Source organism: Lithobates pipiens, unplaced genomic scaffold, assembly GCF_037356315.1.
Source record: "Lithobates pipiens isolate NorthernLeopardFrog02 unplaced genomic scaffold, aLitPip1_a1.2 Scaffold_18, whole genome shotgun sequence".
NCBI lineage: Eukaryota > Metazoa > Chordata > Amphibia > Anura > Ranidae > Lithobates > Lithobates pipiens.
The window spans coordinates 484,592,692-484,611,089 of NW_027507758.1; the positions used below are offsets into that span (position 1 = coordinate 484,592,692).

At 39.4% G+C, this 18,398-nt stretch overlaps 1 protein-coding gene across 13 annotated transcripts in view; it reads left to right on the forward strand.

Annotated features, from left to right (window-relative positions):
* KIF1A (kinesin family member 1A) overlaps positions 1-18,398 on the forward strand; it is a 220,684-nt gene that overhangs the window by 180,449 nt on the left and 21,837 nt on the right. For 8 of the 13 annotated variants that reach the window (XM_077488468.1, XM_077488467.1, XM_077488474.1 and 5 more), the window contains 5 exons: positions 6,763-6,877; positions 8,701-8,834; positions 9,540-9,601; positions 13,249-13,394; positions 14,848-15,060. In XM_077488468.1, the coding sequence (XP_077344594.1) occupies positions 6,763-6,877; positions 8,701-8,834; positions 9,540-9,601; positions 13,249-13,394; positions 14,848-15,060 (670 nt within the window). Of the gene's footprint in view, positions 1-4,060; positions 4,085-6,762; positions 6,878-8,700; positions 8,835-9,539; positions 9,602-13,248; positions 13,395-14,847; positions 15,061-18,398 lie in introns of all 13 variants that reach the window. The other 5 variants (XM_077488465.1, XM_077488469.1, XM_077488470.1 and 2 more) reach the window with 2 other exon arrangements.

Consider the following 18,398-nt stretch of genomic DNA (forward strand, 5'->3'; position numbering starts at 1 on the left):
TCAAAAATACAAATGTTCACCAAACACTAATGTGTTAATTCCAGTTTGAGCATTTATTGGTTGTAAATTTAATGTCCATGAGTGCCTGGCCTAATGCATGCAGAATGAAGAAGGAGAATTATAATTTATAGCTGACAATGGAAAATGATTTTGTCATGTTATAGATAAGGGAATGTGTTTTTTTAAGTGATAAATCAAACTCAGTAGTTTTGCAACACAGGACCCATTCTAAGCAATCCACCTTAAGTAAGATCCTTATAAAAGTAAGTTGTTTGAGAAATAGGTACTTTAAAATAGTTTACAGTTGTCATTATTGATACCACCTAAAAACAATTTTCTTTACCATTGACAAATAAATCCTAGAGCCCTGTGGGTTAGCTAACTTGCCCGGACAAAAAAAAGCTCCTTTTTCAGATTTTGCTGTCAGTCAGAATTACATAGATACACAGTTGGGTTAAAAAGGACACAAAACTATCAAATGTAACCAATAGAGAAACAAAACAAAAAAACAAGAAATAAATAGAAAGCCTCCATAAAAGGAACCCTATATCCACAGTTGATCCAAAGTAAGTGAAAAAACCTTTATAAAACATGGTTCAATTTGCTTCACCTTTTGAACAATTTACTGCTTAATGTTAATTGCTACCTCAGTTACATATACAATCAAATCACAAACACCAACACAAATACGTAACACCTATAAAAAATATAAAGTCATATTAAAGGGAGATCACCATAAATCAATACATACTGTATCTATATAAACATGAGTTCTTGCAAAATCTCCTAATATGCTTACTATACACACCAAATTAAGCCATAGCATAATTATCTCACACCTGTGATTAAATCATCAATGTTAACATATAGTAGAGGCACCCAAACTTATTTGGCCTACGCCCCCTTTTCAGAAAAAATTATTACTCAGCGCCCCCCTTGGAAATCTACATTTAAGCGAACAAACAGAAAGATACAGTGACAAATTTGTGTTATTTTATGTATCTATATTTCTGCCCACATCCTATTGGAAAGATAAAAGGAGATATATTTACCCAATCATCCGCACAAGTCCCTGCAGCTCCTGCACCTCCTGCACTCTAGCAGTCGTGAGTCCTGACATCATAAAGCCCAGAGCAGCATTCATAGCCCTGCTCTAGATGTCAGGACACCAGGAACAGTCCACCTCTGGATCATGGGGGAGCGCAGGTTGCTGGGGAAGTGGAGGTTTGGGTAAGTATGAGGTTTCTTCTCTGCCCTGGACAAAAAAAGCACACCTAATCCTTGCAATGTGGGCACAGCCCCACTGTAAGTGTATTTTATTTTGCCTGAAGTTGGACTTTAAGACCTGTCTGTTGGCTTGACCACTGATTGGTTATAACTTGCATTTTGTGTTTTTTTTGGATAATAAATTAATTACAATGACTTTTAACTATGTTACACAACAGATAAAACATATATGAAAGGTTTTCCAAAAATGTCTTCTCTTCTCTTTTTTCTTTATGCTTCCCCTGCCCCCTAATATTCATTCAAACTCCCCTCCCCAATTGCATCTGAGGCTACTATCACCCCCTGGATCATTCCAGCACCCCCAGGGGGTGGTATTGCCCACTTTGCAAAGCACTGGTATATACTGTCCACTAACTGGGCACACAGGTCTACATCTCCACATATTATGTATTTAGAACTTTAGATCATGCCTGCCTTACTTTGTCTTCCATCCACAAGGGAACAGACAGCCAAATTTCCTTGTCTTCATCATTCAATTTCTTACAATCATGGGTAATCTAACCAGATGATTTGTTTAATAAATCTGAAGACAACATTCCAATAGGATTGCATAACAATATGGTCCAACCATAGGAGGTGGAAGGAGCAGGGCAAGTCACAGCCTGAACAAAATCTGGCCTGCAGCATAAAGCTGGTTTCTTCTGTGGAGGAACTTATCAAGAACTAAAGGACCAATGAGAGGATATCGTACCTTTTTGTTTGCTAGTTTAGAACAAAACTCACTTTCCAGTGCAGTAGGCATCTATGAAACCCAGGATAATCAAGGATAAGCAAGGTTTTTCAGATAAGGGAGACAGTGTCAGGAATCAGCAGTATTTACAAAGGCTACATTCAGGAGGCTGAGAACATACTGTGTATGCTTTAAGTGAGATTTATTTTTACAGTGAAACAAAATCCTTTCAAACACTAGCACACAGCAAACAGCAAACATAAAAATATAAATGAATGCAAAACCCAGTGACAGAATACCGAACTAATCAATCTAACAAACAGCCTAACTAACCACTAACTATGTACAGTACATACAAAATGGGGAAGACAGAACACAGGAGAAAACTGAAGGTACAGCAGATGGGAATTAACCAAACTGGGATCAGAAACAAGGGGGTGCATGTACAGGGCAGGAGCAAAGGCAAACAGAGTCTGGCAGCAGCAAAACAGCAGCAGCAGCAAAACACTGGAGAGGCACTATTAGGGGAGGACCCAAATACCCTCTCAGCAGCCAGCATCAGTGGAAACAGCATCAGTGGAAACAGATTAGTGGGATCTGCTGGCTGCTGGGAGCCACCACTGGTGGACACCAAAACTAACAACCTTCCACTCTGTGATAAACAGTGCCACCATATTAGAATATAGGCCTGGGTTTGTTTCCTGCTAGATGACGAAGTACAAAGTTTACATTTAGCAGAAAAGAGTCTAGGCAAGGATAGTAGTTGAATTTTTCTATAGAATGGTATGCTAGAAAATATATTGATTGAAGATGAACTTCAGGCTCTGTCCAGGAGTGATATAAAGCTATTCTTAAAGGGTGTGGTGGTAATAGAGTTTATGTGGATACCCAGATGGGCGGGGATTTTCTTTTCCATTGCAGTGGAAAGTTTTAAAATCTCATATATTTCTATAGAAGTCTCTGTTTTCAAAATCTCAATTGTATCCATATAGATCTTAAACTAAAAATAAGCAGTGAAACTTCCCAAAAACAGAAAGGGGTCTTTCTGTGTGTCTATATAAAGAATAATACATCATCTGAGTATGTATCAAAGTGTTCTGGAGAACCAAGGAGGACGCTTCTTTTTTTTTTACACACACGTTCCAGTGAGTTGACATAATAACACATGCGAGAGGAGACACATATATAGATTTTGACTTCTAACCCCCTTTTGCTGCTTCTTTCTTTTATAAAAGTTTTCATGCTTTTATAAACCAAGATTTAAACAGCAGTGAAAAATGAGGAAAAGCCAGCAAAATCTGGAGAAACTGCATGTCAGATTTTACCTGGCTGAGGACAGGCAGTTACATGATCAGTACTTTAGAGTCCTCGTGACATTTTGGATAGAGGAAAATGTGCAACGCAAAACATCCAGACATATAATCAGAGGAGACCAAGAACTGTGAACAACTGATGGACACTATACGCTGATGGGTAGCAAAATGGTAAGGTGATAAAGCTACAGCTGTGTTTTACAGCATATCTGATTTGCCTTTTCGAGTAATTCAAGAAATTTTGCAAGAACTGATGTTTGTTATTATTACCTATTCATTTTTGGAGTAGGGCCAGAGACAATCCAGCCATTAGGTCACAGTTCGACTCAAGCTACCTAACCCACTGCTTATTAAAATATTGAAATAAAGTGGATGTTTTCCACCACCGTTCATAGATGGCTAAATCAGTACAGATTTTTGTACAGTGCTTGAATTGTGGCCCTAGTCACAAACAACTTAATGTATATAGGTGACTATACGTAGTACATTGTAACATTTACAGTACACAGTACATACTGTTGTATATTGTAATAGTGACTCATGTGAAATCATTGGGCATTAAGCATAGGGACAATGTAATTGGATCCTAGTGAATTCTCAGACAGCTAAATATTGCTTTAATGCACTGGCTTAGTTATGTCAGTACTCCCTGGTGGCAAATTGTCAGGGTTCTGTCAGTTGTGATTCTTCTCCCTCCATGCATTGCATTACATGACCCTCCCATGCCCCACCATTGATTTGTACTGGCACTCACACTCTCTCACTCTATATTTGGGGCTCCCACCTTCAGCAGCCACTCCGTGCTGGGCACCAGGTACTCACTTCTGTTATTCTGCCCTTCTTACCATTGTCTGTCTCTCTCCACCTTAAGTGCTTACATTCTTGTTAATGTTTCATCCTTCCACAATGCCTGTTCACTGACTAGATGTTTTCTGGTGTATAATAAATCTGCCACTGCATAATATTTTTTATAGCTTCTTGTCTTCATTACTAATTGTAACAGTGCTATGCTACTCACCTTAGAGTTCATAATACTTTTGTGCAGCTGAAGGATTTAATGTTTATTTTGCACCTTACTTAGGCCTGGACATCTGTAGTTTTCCCTATTTCCCCATGTATCTCATCTCTTGACTTCTATAGTGTCATAATCTGCCATTTCTAGATTTCCTTCTTGTTTTTCATACCTCAGTCTTATGCATTCTTGTCACCCGACCTTTTCACCACCTTCCAACCCTGAATAAGGTCATGATCTGGCCCCTTCATCCCTTATGTTTTCCCATCTTCTCTGTTCTATTCTTCATTTCCCCTCTTCTTTCTGCCTCTTCTTTTATTGTTTTACTAGTTACTGTTTATTATTGTGGAGTTCTACAGTTGTATACTGATACACATGCTTTAGATGTTCATAGAGCTTGTTCTAATAGAAATGGAAATTTTAACTGTTGCCCTTAGCTGACAGGCAGGTTTTGACTTCCATTTTTTGTCTGAGCTTAAAAAACAAATATTGGAGTCTGAGAAATATTTTTTTTTAAACACCAGCCCTCTATATGGTTTCCAGTGCTGAGTGCAAATTTAGGGACATTTTTACGGAATGGTAGAGCTAACAGTATCCATGGTCCTCAGGGTGTTTTATAGCAGAAATTTATATACAATATTTTTAACCTCAAAGCACATAACCCTTGGCTTCCTAAGCCTTACCCCAGATAGGCACTTCCTCCAAACAACATTCTATAGCTTATGTGGGGCTTTATCAAAGCAGATCATTGTAGATTGACTATTATAAAGTCCTGCTTTTGTGATGATAACAGAAAATATGTAGCTTACTAACTATACCAAGAACAGCTGGCTGTTGACTTTTCTTGCCCTTAGGCTCTAGCCTATCATGATGCCTGTTAAACCTGAGCCTATTGCCATTTGTTAAATTAACTTAATTAACAACACTGTATTAGGATGTAGGAGAGGCTTAACTTTTTAAAGATAATTTTTCCAAAAAATTTGATTATGCCATTTCCTACTGGCGTAAAATATATAAGGATTTTCCTAGAAAGCAAAGGGCCGCCATACGTGAATTTTTGTGTGTGTATCAATATACAGTACATATATTGGTCTGTGTAATAACTGTTTGGTGTATACGGAATAGCAGTATTCTGCTCAAAGCTCTGTTTACTATAAGTCGGTTTAAAAAAGTGTGAGTAAAAATACTCTGCAGTCACCCTTACCTCAATTTTATCTCAGCAGCTGTGTAATATCACAAAATTATATTCAGTACATGCATATGTAATACACAGCATTATGTAATCAAATCTAATGAAAACCTTACACTTTATACCCCAGTATAAATTATTGCATGTATATCCCAAAGTATCACATAAACAAATAAGCTCCCATATATAAAACATGCACCCTTATAAAATATGATCAAACTATCTTATAAATAAATAATAAAATGATAGAAATATGATATAATCTAAATAAAAATAATTAAAATTATAATAACATCTATTATTATTATTACATTTTAATATTTTAATAAATGAATGTTTTTGTGTTGATCTCATTTATTAGTAGTAATAATATTAATAATAATATTTATTGATGAGAGAGTTTGATCATATTTAATGGTGGTTTGTATATGGGAGCTTATTTGTATATATGTTACTTTAGGATATACGTTTTACATGTATCAGTTTTGGGGTTTGAGGATTTGATTAGATAGCAGTGTTACAAATACATGGTTCAATATAATGCTTTTAATCTACAACATGACAGTATTATTTATAAAATGTTAAATAATATATTCTAGTCCTTTCCTAAAAAACAAAACAAAAAAAACTTCTTAATCTGGAGCCTTGCTTACCATCATTTTTGGGTTAAGCCACACATACAGTAGTTGGCCAAATATCTGCAAGTAATGCAACCAATCTGGATACCGTAGTTAGGCAGGTCATTTTATCCATCAGTAAAGATGAGCACACACTACTAACAAAAGTACGTAATGTACTTTATGGGCCATACCTTATTGTCACCCTGGCAGGCAAAATGAGGACCAATAGATGACTGATGTGTCATATTTTGCCATTACCAGATCATGGACAGCCTTAAATACTTTTATTATTTTTGTAATTGTTTTTAGGAATATGTTTTACAGTGTCAATTTAAATGGGCTTTCTAGAAGGTAATTTTAGTCTAATCAATAGTACAAGTTAGTTATTCTATTGGGAAGCCAATGAAATTGGGGCTGAAAATGTGAAGGCTACAAAAAAAAGCTAGAGCTGTTGCAATTAGTAACCACTTAATTTTCGCTGATAATTATATAGTGGCCCATATCTGGGTGAATATCTCCAGCATGGTGGTTCAATCTATATACACATTATAGTAAACAGAGTCTAGTGTTTGTGTGATGTGTAATTCCCAGTGTAATGTGTGTGCCTTATGTGTATCTGAGATATGTATATGTGCATATAGAGTATATTAAATTATTTCCTATCATGGCAGGACATTCTTTCACTTTGAAGTGGCATGGGACAGCTCTATGCACAACTCTATACTGCTGAATCGTGTCACTCCATATAGAGAGAAGATATACATGACGCTGTCTGCTTATGTAGAGGTGAGAATTGAGACACCAATACCAGATTTACACAACATATGTGTGCTGCACAGATTATGGTATACAGTATATCATAACACTCTTGTTCATATGTAGAAAACACTAAGCTGCATCTCTTTAACCAATAAATCTGTCTATGAGGGCCCTCGGTAGGTTAGGTAATGATGTTGGTGACCAGGTAAGTCAGATTCCAAAAATTGCCAAAAATTGTCCAGTGATCAGTTGGGTTCTCCCACTAACAACTATAAAGGTTTTTTAGTTTAGTTCTACTGGTAGCCATAGCTTTTTGGGGGTTAATAAATATGTATATTGACCCCCGGGTCCCCTTATACGGTGCCCTTTAACGTATTCATATCCCTTGAAATTTTCCACAATTTGTCATGTTACAAACAAAAACGTAAATGTATTTTATTGCGATTTTATGTGATAGACCAACACAAAGTGGCACATAATTGTAAAGTGGAATAAAAATGATAAATATTTTTCAAATTTGTTTACAAATAAATATCTGAAAAATGTGGTGTGCATTTGTATTCAGCCCCCTTTACTCTGATACCCCTCACTAAAATCAAATGGAACTGGCTGCCCCAAGCTTTAATAATCTCACAGAGCACTGTTCAATCCATCATCCAAAAATTTAAAGAGTATGGCACAACAGAAAACCCACCAAGACATGGCTGACCATCTAAACTGACAGGCCAGGAGAGCATTAATCAGAGAAGCAGCAAAGAGGCCCATGGTAACTCTGGAGAAGCTGCAGAGATCAACAGCTCAGTTGGGAGAATCTGTCCACAGGACAACTATTAGTTGTGCACTCCACAAATCTGGCCTTTATCGAAGAGCAGCAAGAAGAATGCCATTTTTGAAAGAAAGCCATAAGAAGCCATAAGGGAGACGTGGGGGACACAGCAAACATGTCTAAGAAGGTGCTCTGGTCAGACTGAAATTGAACTTTTTAGCCTAAAAGCAAAAGGCTATGTATGGCGGAAAACTAACACTTCACATCACCCTAACCAATACCATCCCCACGTGAAATATGGTGGTGGGAACATCATGTTGTGGGGATGCTTTTCTTCAGCAGGAACAGGGAAGCTGGGCAGAGTTGATGGGAAGATGGATGGAGCCAAATACAATCAATCTAAGAAGAAAACCTGTCCGCAAAAGACTTGAGACTGGGGCAGAGGTTCACTTTCCAGCAGGACAGCAACCCTAAACATACAGTCATAGCTACAATGGAATGGTTTAGATCAAAGCACATTCTTTAAAATTGCTGTTTACAGATGCTTCATCCAATCTGACAGAGCTTGGGCTATTTTGCAAAAAGAATGGGCAAAGCTAGTAGAGACGTGTCCAAAAAGACTCGCAACTGTAAATGCAGTGAAAGGGGGTTCTACAAAGTAATGACTCAGGGGGACTGAATACAAATGCACGCCACACTTTTCACATATTTATTTGTAAAAAACATTGAAAACCATTTATCATTTTCGTTCCACTTTTCGTTCCACAATTATGTGCCTCTTTGTGTTGGTAAATCATATAAAATCCCAATAAAATACATTTAAGTTTCTGGTTATAACATGACAAAATTTGGAAAATCTCAAGGGGTGTGAATACTCTTTCAAGGCACTGTATAAGGCTGAGCACGTTGGCTCCATGTAAAGTCAAACTGAAAAATGACCATGGAATAATCTATATTAATGAATGTGTTTTATTATTGTGAGGTGGGCCAGCATTGGGTTATATTGTAGCTAGTCTAATTTATTATTTAATTTGTATTCAAGTGTCTTACAATCTGTCCTAAAAATGAATATTTTTTCCCACAGATGGAGAACTGCACACAGCCAGCTGTGATCACCAAAGACTTCTGTATGGTCTTTTATTCTCGAGATGCCAAACTCCCCGCTTGTCGCTCTATTCGAAACTTATTTGGTGCAGGGAGCCTGCGAGCTTCTGAGAGGTGAGTTCAGGATATACAAGTTCTTAAACGTTGCATTGTACATATGTTCTCGGACACTGTCTGTGCCCAGAAAAGAAGCCCGGATAGGTGAAAATTGTCTGTTTTCTTTTACGTACAAAATCCGAGTTTATAAATGTATCATTAATTCAAAAACTTCTTAACTTCAATTTGTTTGTGGCTAACAGCTCACCAGAGCTCATACTAACTTTTTAAATGCACTAGCCCTTCTCTCTAATGCCAGAGCACAATTCTGGATCTTTTGTTCTTCTGTAATATAGATCAGAAGAATCCTAAATCAGTTCCAAGAGCAAAAGTCAGTTGCACCAATTATGCTGCTTGGAAGTAGCAGTACGATCCTTGCCCAAAGAAAATAATTTAGTTCATATTATATGCTTTCCTCAAGAAGTGGGTTTAGGGGTGTATTTGTTAGGAGAATGCTGGATGGCATTGAAAGAGAGTTCTTCAGAAGATAAGAAGCTTATGAGAAGAGTGAAGGATATGAGATGACCATAGGTTAAGTGAAGTTTGTGTGCGGGATGATATCAGGAAATAGGAGAAGAAATTATTGTAGAGAACATTGTGGGTCTGCTTCTTGATCTACATTTTGTTTTAGGCTGTAAATTGCTAATACATTTTTAAACATGACGCCCATTGAGAATGTATGTCTGCAATTTAAATGACAGCAGTGATTTTCTTTTTGTATAGTAACCGCGTGACAGGCGTGTATGAGCTCAGTCTTTGTCGAGTTGCAGAGGCCAGCAGTCCTGGTGAGTGGCTTCTTTATATTATTACTATTATTATTATTACTATTATTCTTGTTAACCACTTACCTAGAGGGCAATTCACCCCCTTCCTGCCCAGGCCAATTTTCAGCTTTCAACGCTGTCACATTTTGAATGACAATTGCGCAGTCATGCTACACTGTAATAATGTGAAATGTTTATCATTTTCTTCACACAAATAGAGCTTTCTTTTGGTAGTATTTAGTCACTGCTGGGTTTTAATTTTTTTACTAATAAAAAAAAGAACGAGAAAATTCTGAAAAAAAAATAAACGTTTTGTAAATAAGTAACTTTTCTCCTTCAAATATGTGCGCTGATGAGGCGGAACTGATGGGGCACTGATGAGGCGGCACTTATGGGCACTGATTAGGTGGCACTGATGAGGAGGCACTAATATGCTGCACTTATGGGCACCGATAGGTGCCACTGATATGTGGCACTGATGGGTGGCCCTGGTGGTAACTGACAAGTGGCACTGGTTGGCACTGATAGGTGGCACTGGTGGGCACTGTTATGTGGCACTGGTGGGCACTGATAGGTGGCACAGATAGGCAGCACTGATGGGCGGCACTGATGGGCATTGATGAGTGACACTGATGGGCCTTTATGCACAGAAGTGATGGGCATTGATGGGCAGCAATGATGGGCAGCACTGATAAGTGGCACTGATAGCCAGCACTGACTGCCATCACTGATTGTTGTCACTTGTGGGCACTGATTGCTGGAAATGGTGGGCACTGATTGCTGGCACTGGTGCTTTATTGTAATCAGGGCACTGATGATCAGTGCCCTGATTTCATGTCTCGATGTCCCCTGCGAGGAGATATCGCTGATCGGCTCTCCTCGCCATACACTATGTCAGTGTGAGGTGATGAGAGGCAAAACCGGCATTTCCGTGTTTATTTGTGACCGGCTGTGATTAGACACAGCTGATCATATGGTTAAAGAGTCATGGCCATAGCCCTTTACAGAGATCGAGTTTGCGCGGTTTCCTAGCAACACGGCGCGGCCGTGATCGCCACTCTGCGCACCCCCGCAGGCGCATGGGAGAGACCGTTCAGATGCACACCGTCCCTCTGTCATTTGAAGGTGGACGGGCGGCAAGCGGTTCAATTATATCTGCTAAACACACTTATGGCTATCATTGTCTCATTCAATGTTTTTCCATTTTATGTACAAGTTGATAAACATATAATTCAGTTCCCCATTTTACCTGTCACCTTCACACGGAGAGGCAGCTGCTTGGGCTCAGCTAGTCTAACTTCATTCATTGGGACCCTTTAATGTCAATTATAGTTGTCAACATATGCAAGGACTTACAGGTACACTTACAATATAATAATTTTTAATTCAATTTTCTAAGACTGGCTATAGACAAGCAGACATCTAGCTCATCAAAAATGGCGCATCATGGCAAATGCTTGAAATCAGGAACATCATTAGCTTAAATTGAGTCATTTGTCTGCTGAATACATTTTTGTAAACCTTATAAACCAATCATATGCAGGAAAGAAATATTTTGATTCAAGTATTACAGCCTGTTTAACCTCCCCAGATAGCAAGCAAGTGTGTTGCAAGTTTGAAAATGACTTGCTAAGCTATTGCTAGACTTGCCAGGCTTCACAAGTGTGTTGCACTATTGCAGCAAATCTGCATTGCATGACTCCAGATCAACTTTCTTTGCAAACATTCTGCACGTCTGCTGCAAGTGCTGGTTCAGTTATGTTGTGCAATAGTCATCCCACCACAGGGGTCACTGTGGCTGAATTTTCATGCTGTAGACTTGCAGAGCTCTTTTTGTAGCCTCACCACTGCAACTTTGCTCTTGCTAGAGACTTGCCATGCAAACTTGCTACAAATTGGAAAAGTCTCAACATAGAACTTGTGCTTCATGTGCTCTGCAAGTGTACAACTTGCCAGTGAAAATGTGCAGCGAGTTAACAGACTTACAATGCAACACTGTCACAAATCTGGGGCACGTTATCCTTGCTATCGTGGACATTTTTGCCTTACATGTATGAACATAAATTAAAGTAGAACTGTAGACAAATCCTTTTTTTTTTTTCATTTTTGATAGAGTAGGGAAGGGTTATAACCGCGGTCAGTTTATTTTTTGCCATCTGTGTCTCATTGGGGAGACTTTCCTTTACTTCCTGTCCTATAGCCAAAACAGGAAGAGAAAACCCCTTAAAATTAAAGGAATCCCTTGGGTACCCACAGGTCAGCAGAACTAGTGTCCCCATTTTATTCCTCTCTATTACTTTTCTGGTGACAACCCAAAATTTGGGATTTTCTTTTACTTTCACTTTCAATGATAAAGATAAACAGGACACAGAGAGAGGATGAATCTCCCAAAAGGGGTCACAGACAGCAATAAAAACTGACAGGTGGTCTAATCCATCTCCATTTTATCCAAACTTAAACCCCATACCCACTATCAGATTTTCTGCTGATTTTTTCCTTCAGATTTACCAAAACCATATAATATGAGGTCAAACCTTAGGAGTTTCAATGTGTATGCAATCAGGCAGGCCCTTCTACTACATGGTTTTGGTAAATCTGAAGACAAAAATTAGCAGAAAATCTGATAGTGTGTATGGCGCATTAAAACAGTTTTGCCTTTAGTTGTACTTTAAATATAACTTATTATCTACTTTGAATATAAATAGCCGATCCCAGTGCCTCGCATGCCTGGACCACAACATGTACAATTTGCAGTGTTTGTAACTCCCATTTGCCAAGTTCAAGATCAGATCTAACTCAAAGCCCTTGTACACACGGCCAGAAATTCCGACGGAAAACGTCCGATCGGACCATGTTGTCAGATAATCTGACCGTGTGTGGGCTACATCGGACATTTTCCGTCGGAATGTCCGACCAACAAAATTTGAGAGCTGGTTATAAAATTTTCCAACAACATGATCCGATGATCGTTTGTAGAGAATTCCTATCGGACAAAGTGCCACGCATGCTCAGATCAAATTACGAGATCAAAGCTATTGGCTACTAGCCACAACGTAGTCCCGTCGCAATGAACAAACGTCATCACGTTACCGAATGATCGGATTTTCCGACAACTTTGTCCGACCGTGTGTATGCAACACCAGTTTCGGACAAAATCCGTCGGAAAAAATCAGATGGATTTTGTTGTTATAATGTCCGACCGTGTGTACAAGGGCTAAGACAGTAATTGTCAGACCTTATCTTTATTCTGGGGATATGTAGACTGCAGCTAGTGTACAATTCACTGGTTTTGGGCTCCCCTACCAAACTGGTTAGACATTTCTACCTAAAACAGAAGTTGGGTTTGGAGTGCAACTGAGAGTTTCATTTAGGCTAAAGAACTTGCATGTTTTAATAGCGTTCAGCTGTTTATCTACTCTCTAGGATCATGTGTGATATATTGAGAGAAAAAGAAAAGAAGCGTGATATTAAAGTATATCATGTATCTTGTTGAACACAACAGCCAATCAGATTCCCATCTTTATTCTCTCGTACACCACTGGAAACAATTTGCTATGGCAACAAGATTCGATCTCCCTTTTGTGTACAAGTTCCCTTCATCTCATCCTGTCCATTTAACAACTAGTCTATAAATATATGCTGTTTATTATTCTATAATGGCTTCCTAGGTATGCAGAGGAGACGTAGACGTGTACTGGACACATCTGTGGCATATGTACGGGGTGAAGAGAACCTTGCTGGTTGGAGGCCAAGGAGTGACAGCTTAATCCTCGATCATCAATGGGAGTTGGAGAAACTGAGTTTACTTCAGGAGGTATTGTTATCAGTTTTTCTTTTCCTTGAGGGCCCATTTACACTTACCCATTCCAGTGTGTAGATTTCCCATGCATTGTGTTAAGGCAGCCAATTAATTTTGAATGCACTGCCAACATAAAGGAATAGACAAAAAAAAATGGACATACAGCATTTCTCCAATGAAATGCACCACAATACATGTTTGCATTACCGTGCATTGTGGTGCTCTGCAACACGTACGTTGGAGCTGCATTGCCATGGTGTATTGGGGTGACATTCAAGATTGAAAGGCACCGAAACACCTAGGGCAGGGGTCTCAAACTGGCGGCCCTCCAGCTGTTGCAAAACTACAATTCCCATGAGGCATTGCAAGGCTGACAGTTACAAACATGACTCCCACAGGCAGAGGCATGATGGGACCTGTAATTTTGAAACAGCTGGAGGGCCACCAGTTTGAGATCCCTGGCCTAGGGTGACAGGGCTGCTACTCCATATATAGAGTACAGTGTGTGAGAATTATCACCCTTAGCAGGAACTGTGTTACTGACAGGACCACCAAGGTGAAAATGAAGGCAAAAAAGCCTAAACACTAATGCAGTCACAACATCTAAGGACTGGTAGTCTGTATTATATTATATTTTTGTGTTTAGGTTTACATATATTTTAAATGTAATTGGATGGTGTAACAAACATTTATTGTTTTTTTTTTCTTTGAGGATTTTTTTGTCTTTATGTACATCTCAGTGTTTCTAATCTCCAGCAGTGTCTTGACAGTGTCTTGACAGCCACTCAATCTACATACACTATATTACCAAAAGTATTGAGACACCTGCCTTTTCACGCACATGAACAGAACACTAGCACAACAACTTACAGTCTCCATCAGAAGCACATGTGACAGGGTGATAACACAGGAAGCCAAATAGAAGATCACCCTATAAAATGTTGCCACCCTATAAAAGGAAGTATATGCACAAGAACATTGTTGGCAGAAACACCAGGTAAAAAACTGCCTATGCATCAATGGTCCAATGTCCCTTGCCGGTGCTAGAATCTTCTATCCAGCTTCTTCTTGGTGTTGGACTGTAGCCATCTTCATTGGCTGGTTCGGGATGACATCACTCCTGTGCATGCAGAGGAGGACAGTCATGCTGGCATATAAGTGCTGTGCCAAAATGTAAACTGAGCTGCGTTTGAGCAGCTCAGTGTACTTTCCAATGCAGACTGCAAGCAGATAGATAGATTTATTTTATTGCAGAAGAAACACTGCATGTCTCCTATAATAAAGATAAAGAATAAAGAGTCTGCTTGCTTGCAGTTTTTGTTCTGCTTTGAAGAAAGCTGCAGAATTAAAACAAGTGGAAATTACATCAGTTACAGTTAATGTAATTTAATGATTAGGTTTATATCTACTGTTTTATTTAAAGAAAAGCCTGTGCTTGTTACAGAGCTCATTATCTATACTTTTCCAGGTTGAGAGGACTCGACATTACTTGCTGCTACGGGAGAAATTGGAATCCATACTTAGGGGAGCCACAGATACGCTTACGCCTTCTCCTAGTGATGAGATGCCACCACTCAGCCCAATGTGCCAGCTGGTGCAGCTGACAGAGGAAGGCTCTCCACAAGCAGAGGAAAACCCTCTGGAGACTGCCAGTGAGAGACAAAAAGAGCTTGCCGCCAAGGTAAGTGTTTTTTTTTTTTTTTCTATGGTAAAATCCATCTTAGTCAATGCTTATTCATGGTCCTGTATTTTAACTTTTGTCTGAGCTAAACTCTCCTCCAAATCCCCCAAACTTTGATAACCATTTAAATACAAGCATGTGTATGGTTACTATGAAGTTTATTTACATTAACAATCAAATTTGTAGACCTGTGTGCTTACTTGTTACGTAGAGAGCATTTTGGGGTAGTGTGGCTTTTCTTGTTCTGACTGCACCAAAGTTGGTTTTAGACTCTACGGATTGTGGGATGTGTAGGCCTTCTCGTGTTTTGGCCTATAAAGAGAACTTTGCAGACACCATTGGTATTAGCTCATCGGTGAGAAAAGCGCAATCCTAAAATCATTTTTAATCTGTCCATTCACTAAATCTCCATGCTGAGCCCTAGTCTGTGGTATCTGTGCATCCCTGAAAGACATCGTTCTCCACTCCACATAACTGCTGTATTATTTTTTTGGCTTTTGTTGTTATGACTGTGAAGGCTAACTACACAGTGCCATTGTTCTTTATGCTACTTTTTAAAGTATCACAGCACCAATGTATTAATACAGTGGTTGCATGATGATTACTAATTAATTATTACTATAATGCAAGTTATTCCAGCAGCAACCCAGTTGTTCCAGAGAGATACATTTATTGAGTCCTCACAAGATACTTGCAACAGATGACAAAATCCAATAGAGTAAATAATACAATGAGCAGCAGCCTTCAGAGTAACATTCATCCTAGCATATACACTACACTACAAAAAGCATAATATGCAACTAAGTAGATTCCATGCATTCAATAATGTGTATTATAATCTAGACCTGTGGTCTCATTTTCAAGAAAAAAAATGAATGACTGCCAGCTCAAGTCATCCCCTAAAATACTAGTCTGACACTGGGGGGGTTCTGCTAGGTCAACCCAAAATACTTTTTAATCTTATTGTTAATCAAGGTGAAAAGACTCTACTTGCAGTTACTGGTAGACTTGTGCACAACGAAAATTTTAGTTTAGTTTAGTTTTGTTTTCATTCGTAAAAATAGTTAGTTCTTTTATATTCGTTATGTTACATTAATTCGTTTTTGAATACATTGTTTTTTTTTGTAGAGTGTTGATAGTCGTTATACAAATTTGATTTGTTTTGCTTGTATATCGATTAGATTCAATATTTATTTATGTATATATATATGTGATAACATTCGTAATTTGGAAAGTCATTTGTTTATTGAATCCATTAACACACTCACTCAATGACAATATCTCTTCTCCTCTGCTCAAATACAATACAAAAACACCCTTCTCACTCAGTTCTCAGGAATGCGCTTTGCCAGTAATCCAACCTCCAGCACAAAATTAATCAGCTGATTGGACTGTAAGATTTAGCCCTGGTTCACAATGGAGTGATTTGGCATGCGATTTGACAATGGCACCGGCAATGGCACTGTCCAAATCAAATTTTCCGCGCCGCACCGATTCCCAAAAGTAGATCCTGTACTACTTTTGACAACTTCGGGGTGCAATTTCCATAGACATCTGTGCAACAGCCCACACAGATGTCTCTGAAATCATCCCCGAGGACGGGACTGACATGTGGGAATGAAATCGTGCGAGTTCAGCTGAACTTTCATTCCCACTGTCAGTGTGAACCTGGGCTTACTCTGAGTTGACCTTTTTTTTCATTAGACCTTTAAAGTGGTTGTAAACCCTTACAAACCACTTTGACCTACAGGTAAGCCTAGATTAAGGCTTACCTGTAGGTCCAAGCAATATCTCCTAAACCTATATGGTTTAGGAGATATTTGCCCGAAAACGGGCACCGCTGTCTACGGCGCATGTGCCGTAGACAGCGGCGCGCAGGCGTACTGAACGCGGCAGTTCCAAGAATGGAGCTGCCGCATTTGTCGACTCCCGTGCGCAATGCGCGGGAGTGACGTCATTGCGGCTTCGCCGAATGACAGCGGCGGAGCTGCGAGACGCCACCAGCAAGATGGATGCGGCGGACTACAGGGGACAGCGCAACTTCGCTGGCTCCTGTGTCAGGTAAGTGATACATAATGGGCTACTATGCGATCAAGTCTAATTAACATAAATAAATACTTTTTGTACTATTCCTTTCAAGTCTGATAAGGCAAATTTACATTTTACAATCCCCTTTAGGTAACTGCTTTGGCCCTTTTGATATGTAAAATGTAACCTGCCTGCCAGCTGTGTTAGGCCAAAAAACATAGCCTACAGTACACACCTATGTACATATGATAAAAAAACTGTGTGTATGTATACATATATAGAATCTCCTACATAAATCAGCCAACACTACTCCCAAAGGAGCTGCTGGAAATTGCCCAGGTTCTTTTCCCAGTAGATGGCCTCACAGTCAGGAACACGATCATAGTCACTCTTTGCCTCAAAAAACAGTCTAGGGGTGTTCTTTTTTTTTTTTTTTGTTATGTTTGGAGTAACTGGGATAGGGTGGGATACTCAAAAAATGAAAATTATGTACAGGTTGAGGACAGTAAACTCCTTTCTGAAAAGCGAAAGCAGAAGTTCTTGCAATAGCAAACTGTGGATTTGGCTTGTAGTAGAAGCAGTTAAAAGCAGGCTTCTTCCTTTACAGCAAATAGAACAGAGTCCCTTCACAAAGAACTAGATAGACTAAGCTCTTCAGGACACCAGCCAATATCCCCTTTAGACAAACACACAGCTGACTCTCTAGTACAAGAGGGGTGGCAGCAGCCCAAAAGTTTCTAAGATCTCTCACAGCAGTCTGCATACACAAATGTCCAGGGAAAGTTGGTCGCCCTCTTCCAACATCAATGCAGCATCTTTCTCCGGTGATTCCAAACCAGATCTTCAGACAACAGCCCTTTGCTCAGCTTTCTGTAGCTTCAGCATCCAGGCCCTCAGGTTGCCCACCTGAGGCCTCACACACAGAAAGCACATGGCTGCACTGCCCTGGAGGCCAGAGAGCCCTCCATGCTGCGTTCCTCTTCTGAAGTAATAGACCCAGCAGCTCTGTGTCTCAGAATACTTATACAGACTCCCAGCAGCCTTCGGGGCCATTATCCTTGGGATTGGCCAGGGCTGTATAAATATTCATGCTGCTATTTGCATTGCTTCATACTTATGTTCCAGAGAGCTCTCCAGTTCTCTGGAAAGCAGAGGAAACAGTCAAAACTAGCAGCAGCTGGAACACTGAGCAGACCTAACTAATCACATGCAGCTACACTGATTACAGTAGGCAAACACAATTTACCTAACAAAAACACAGCTCCAAGGAACACAGTGAGCCAGCACTAAATTTAATCCTGGCACCTATC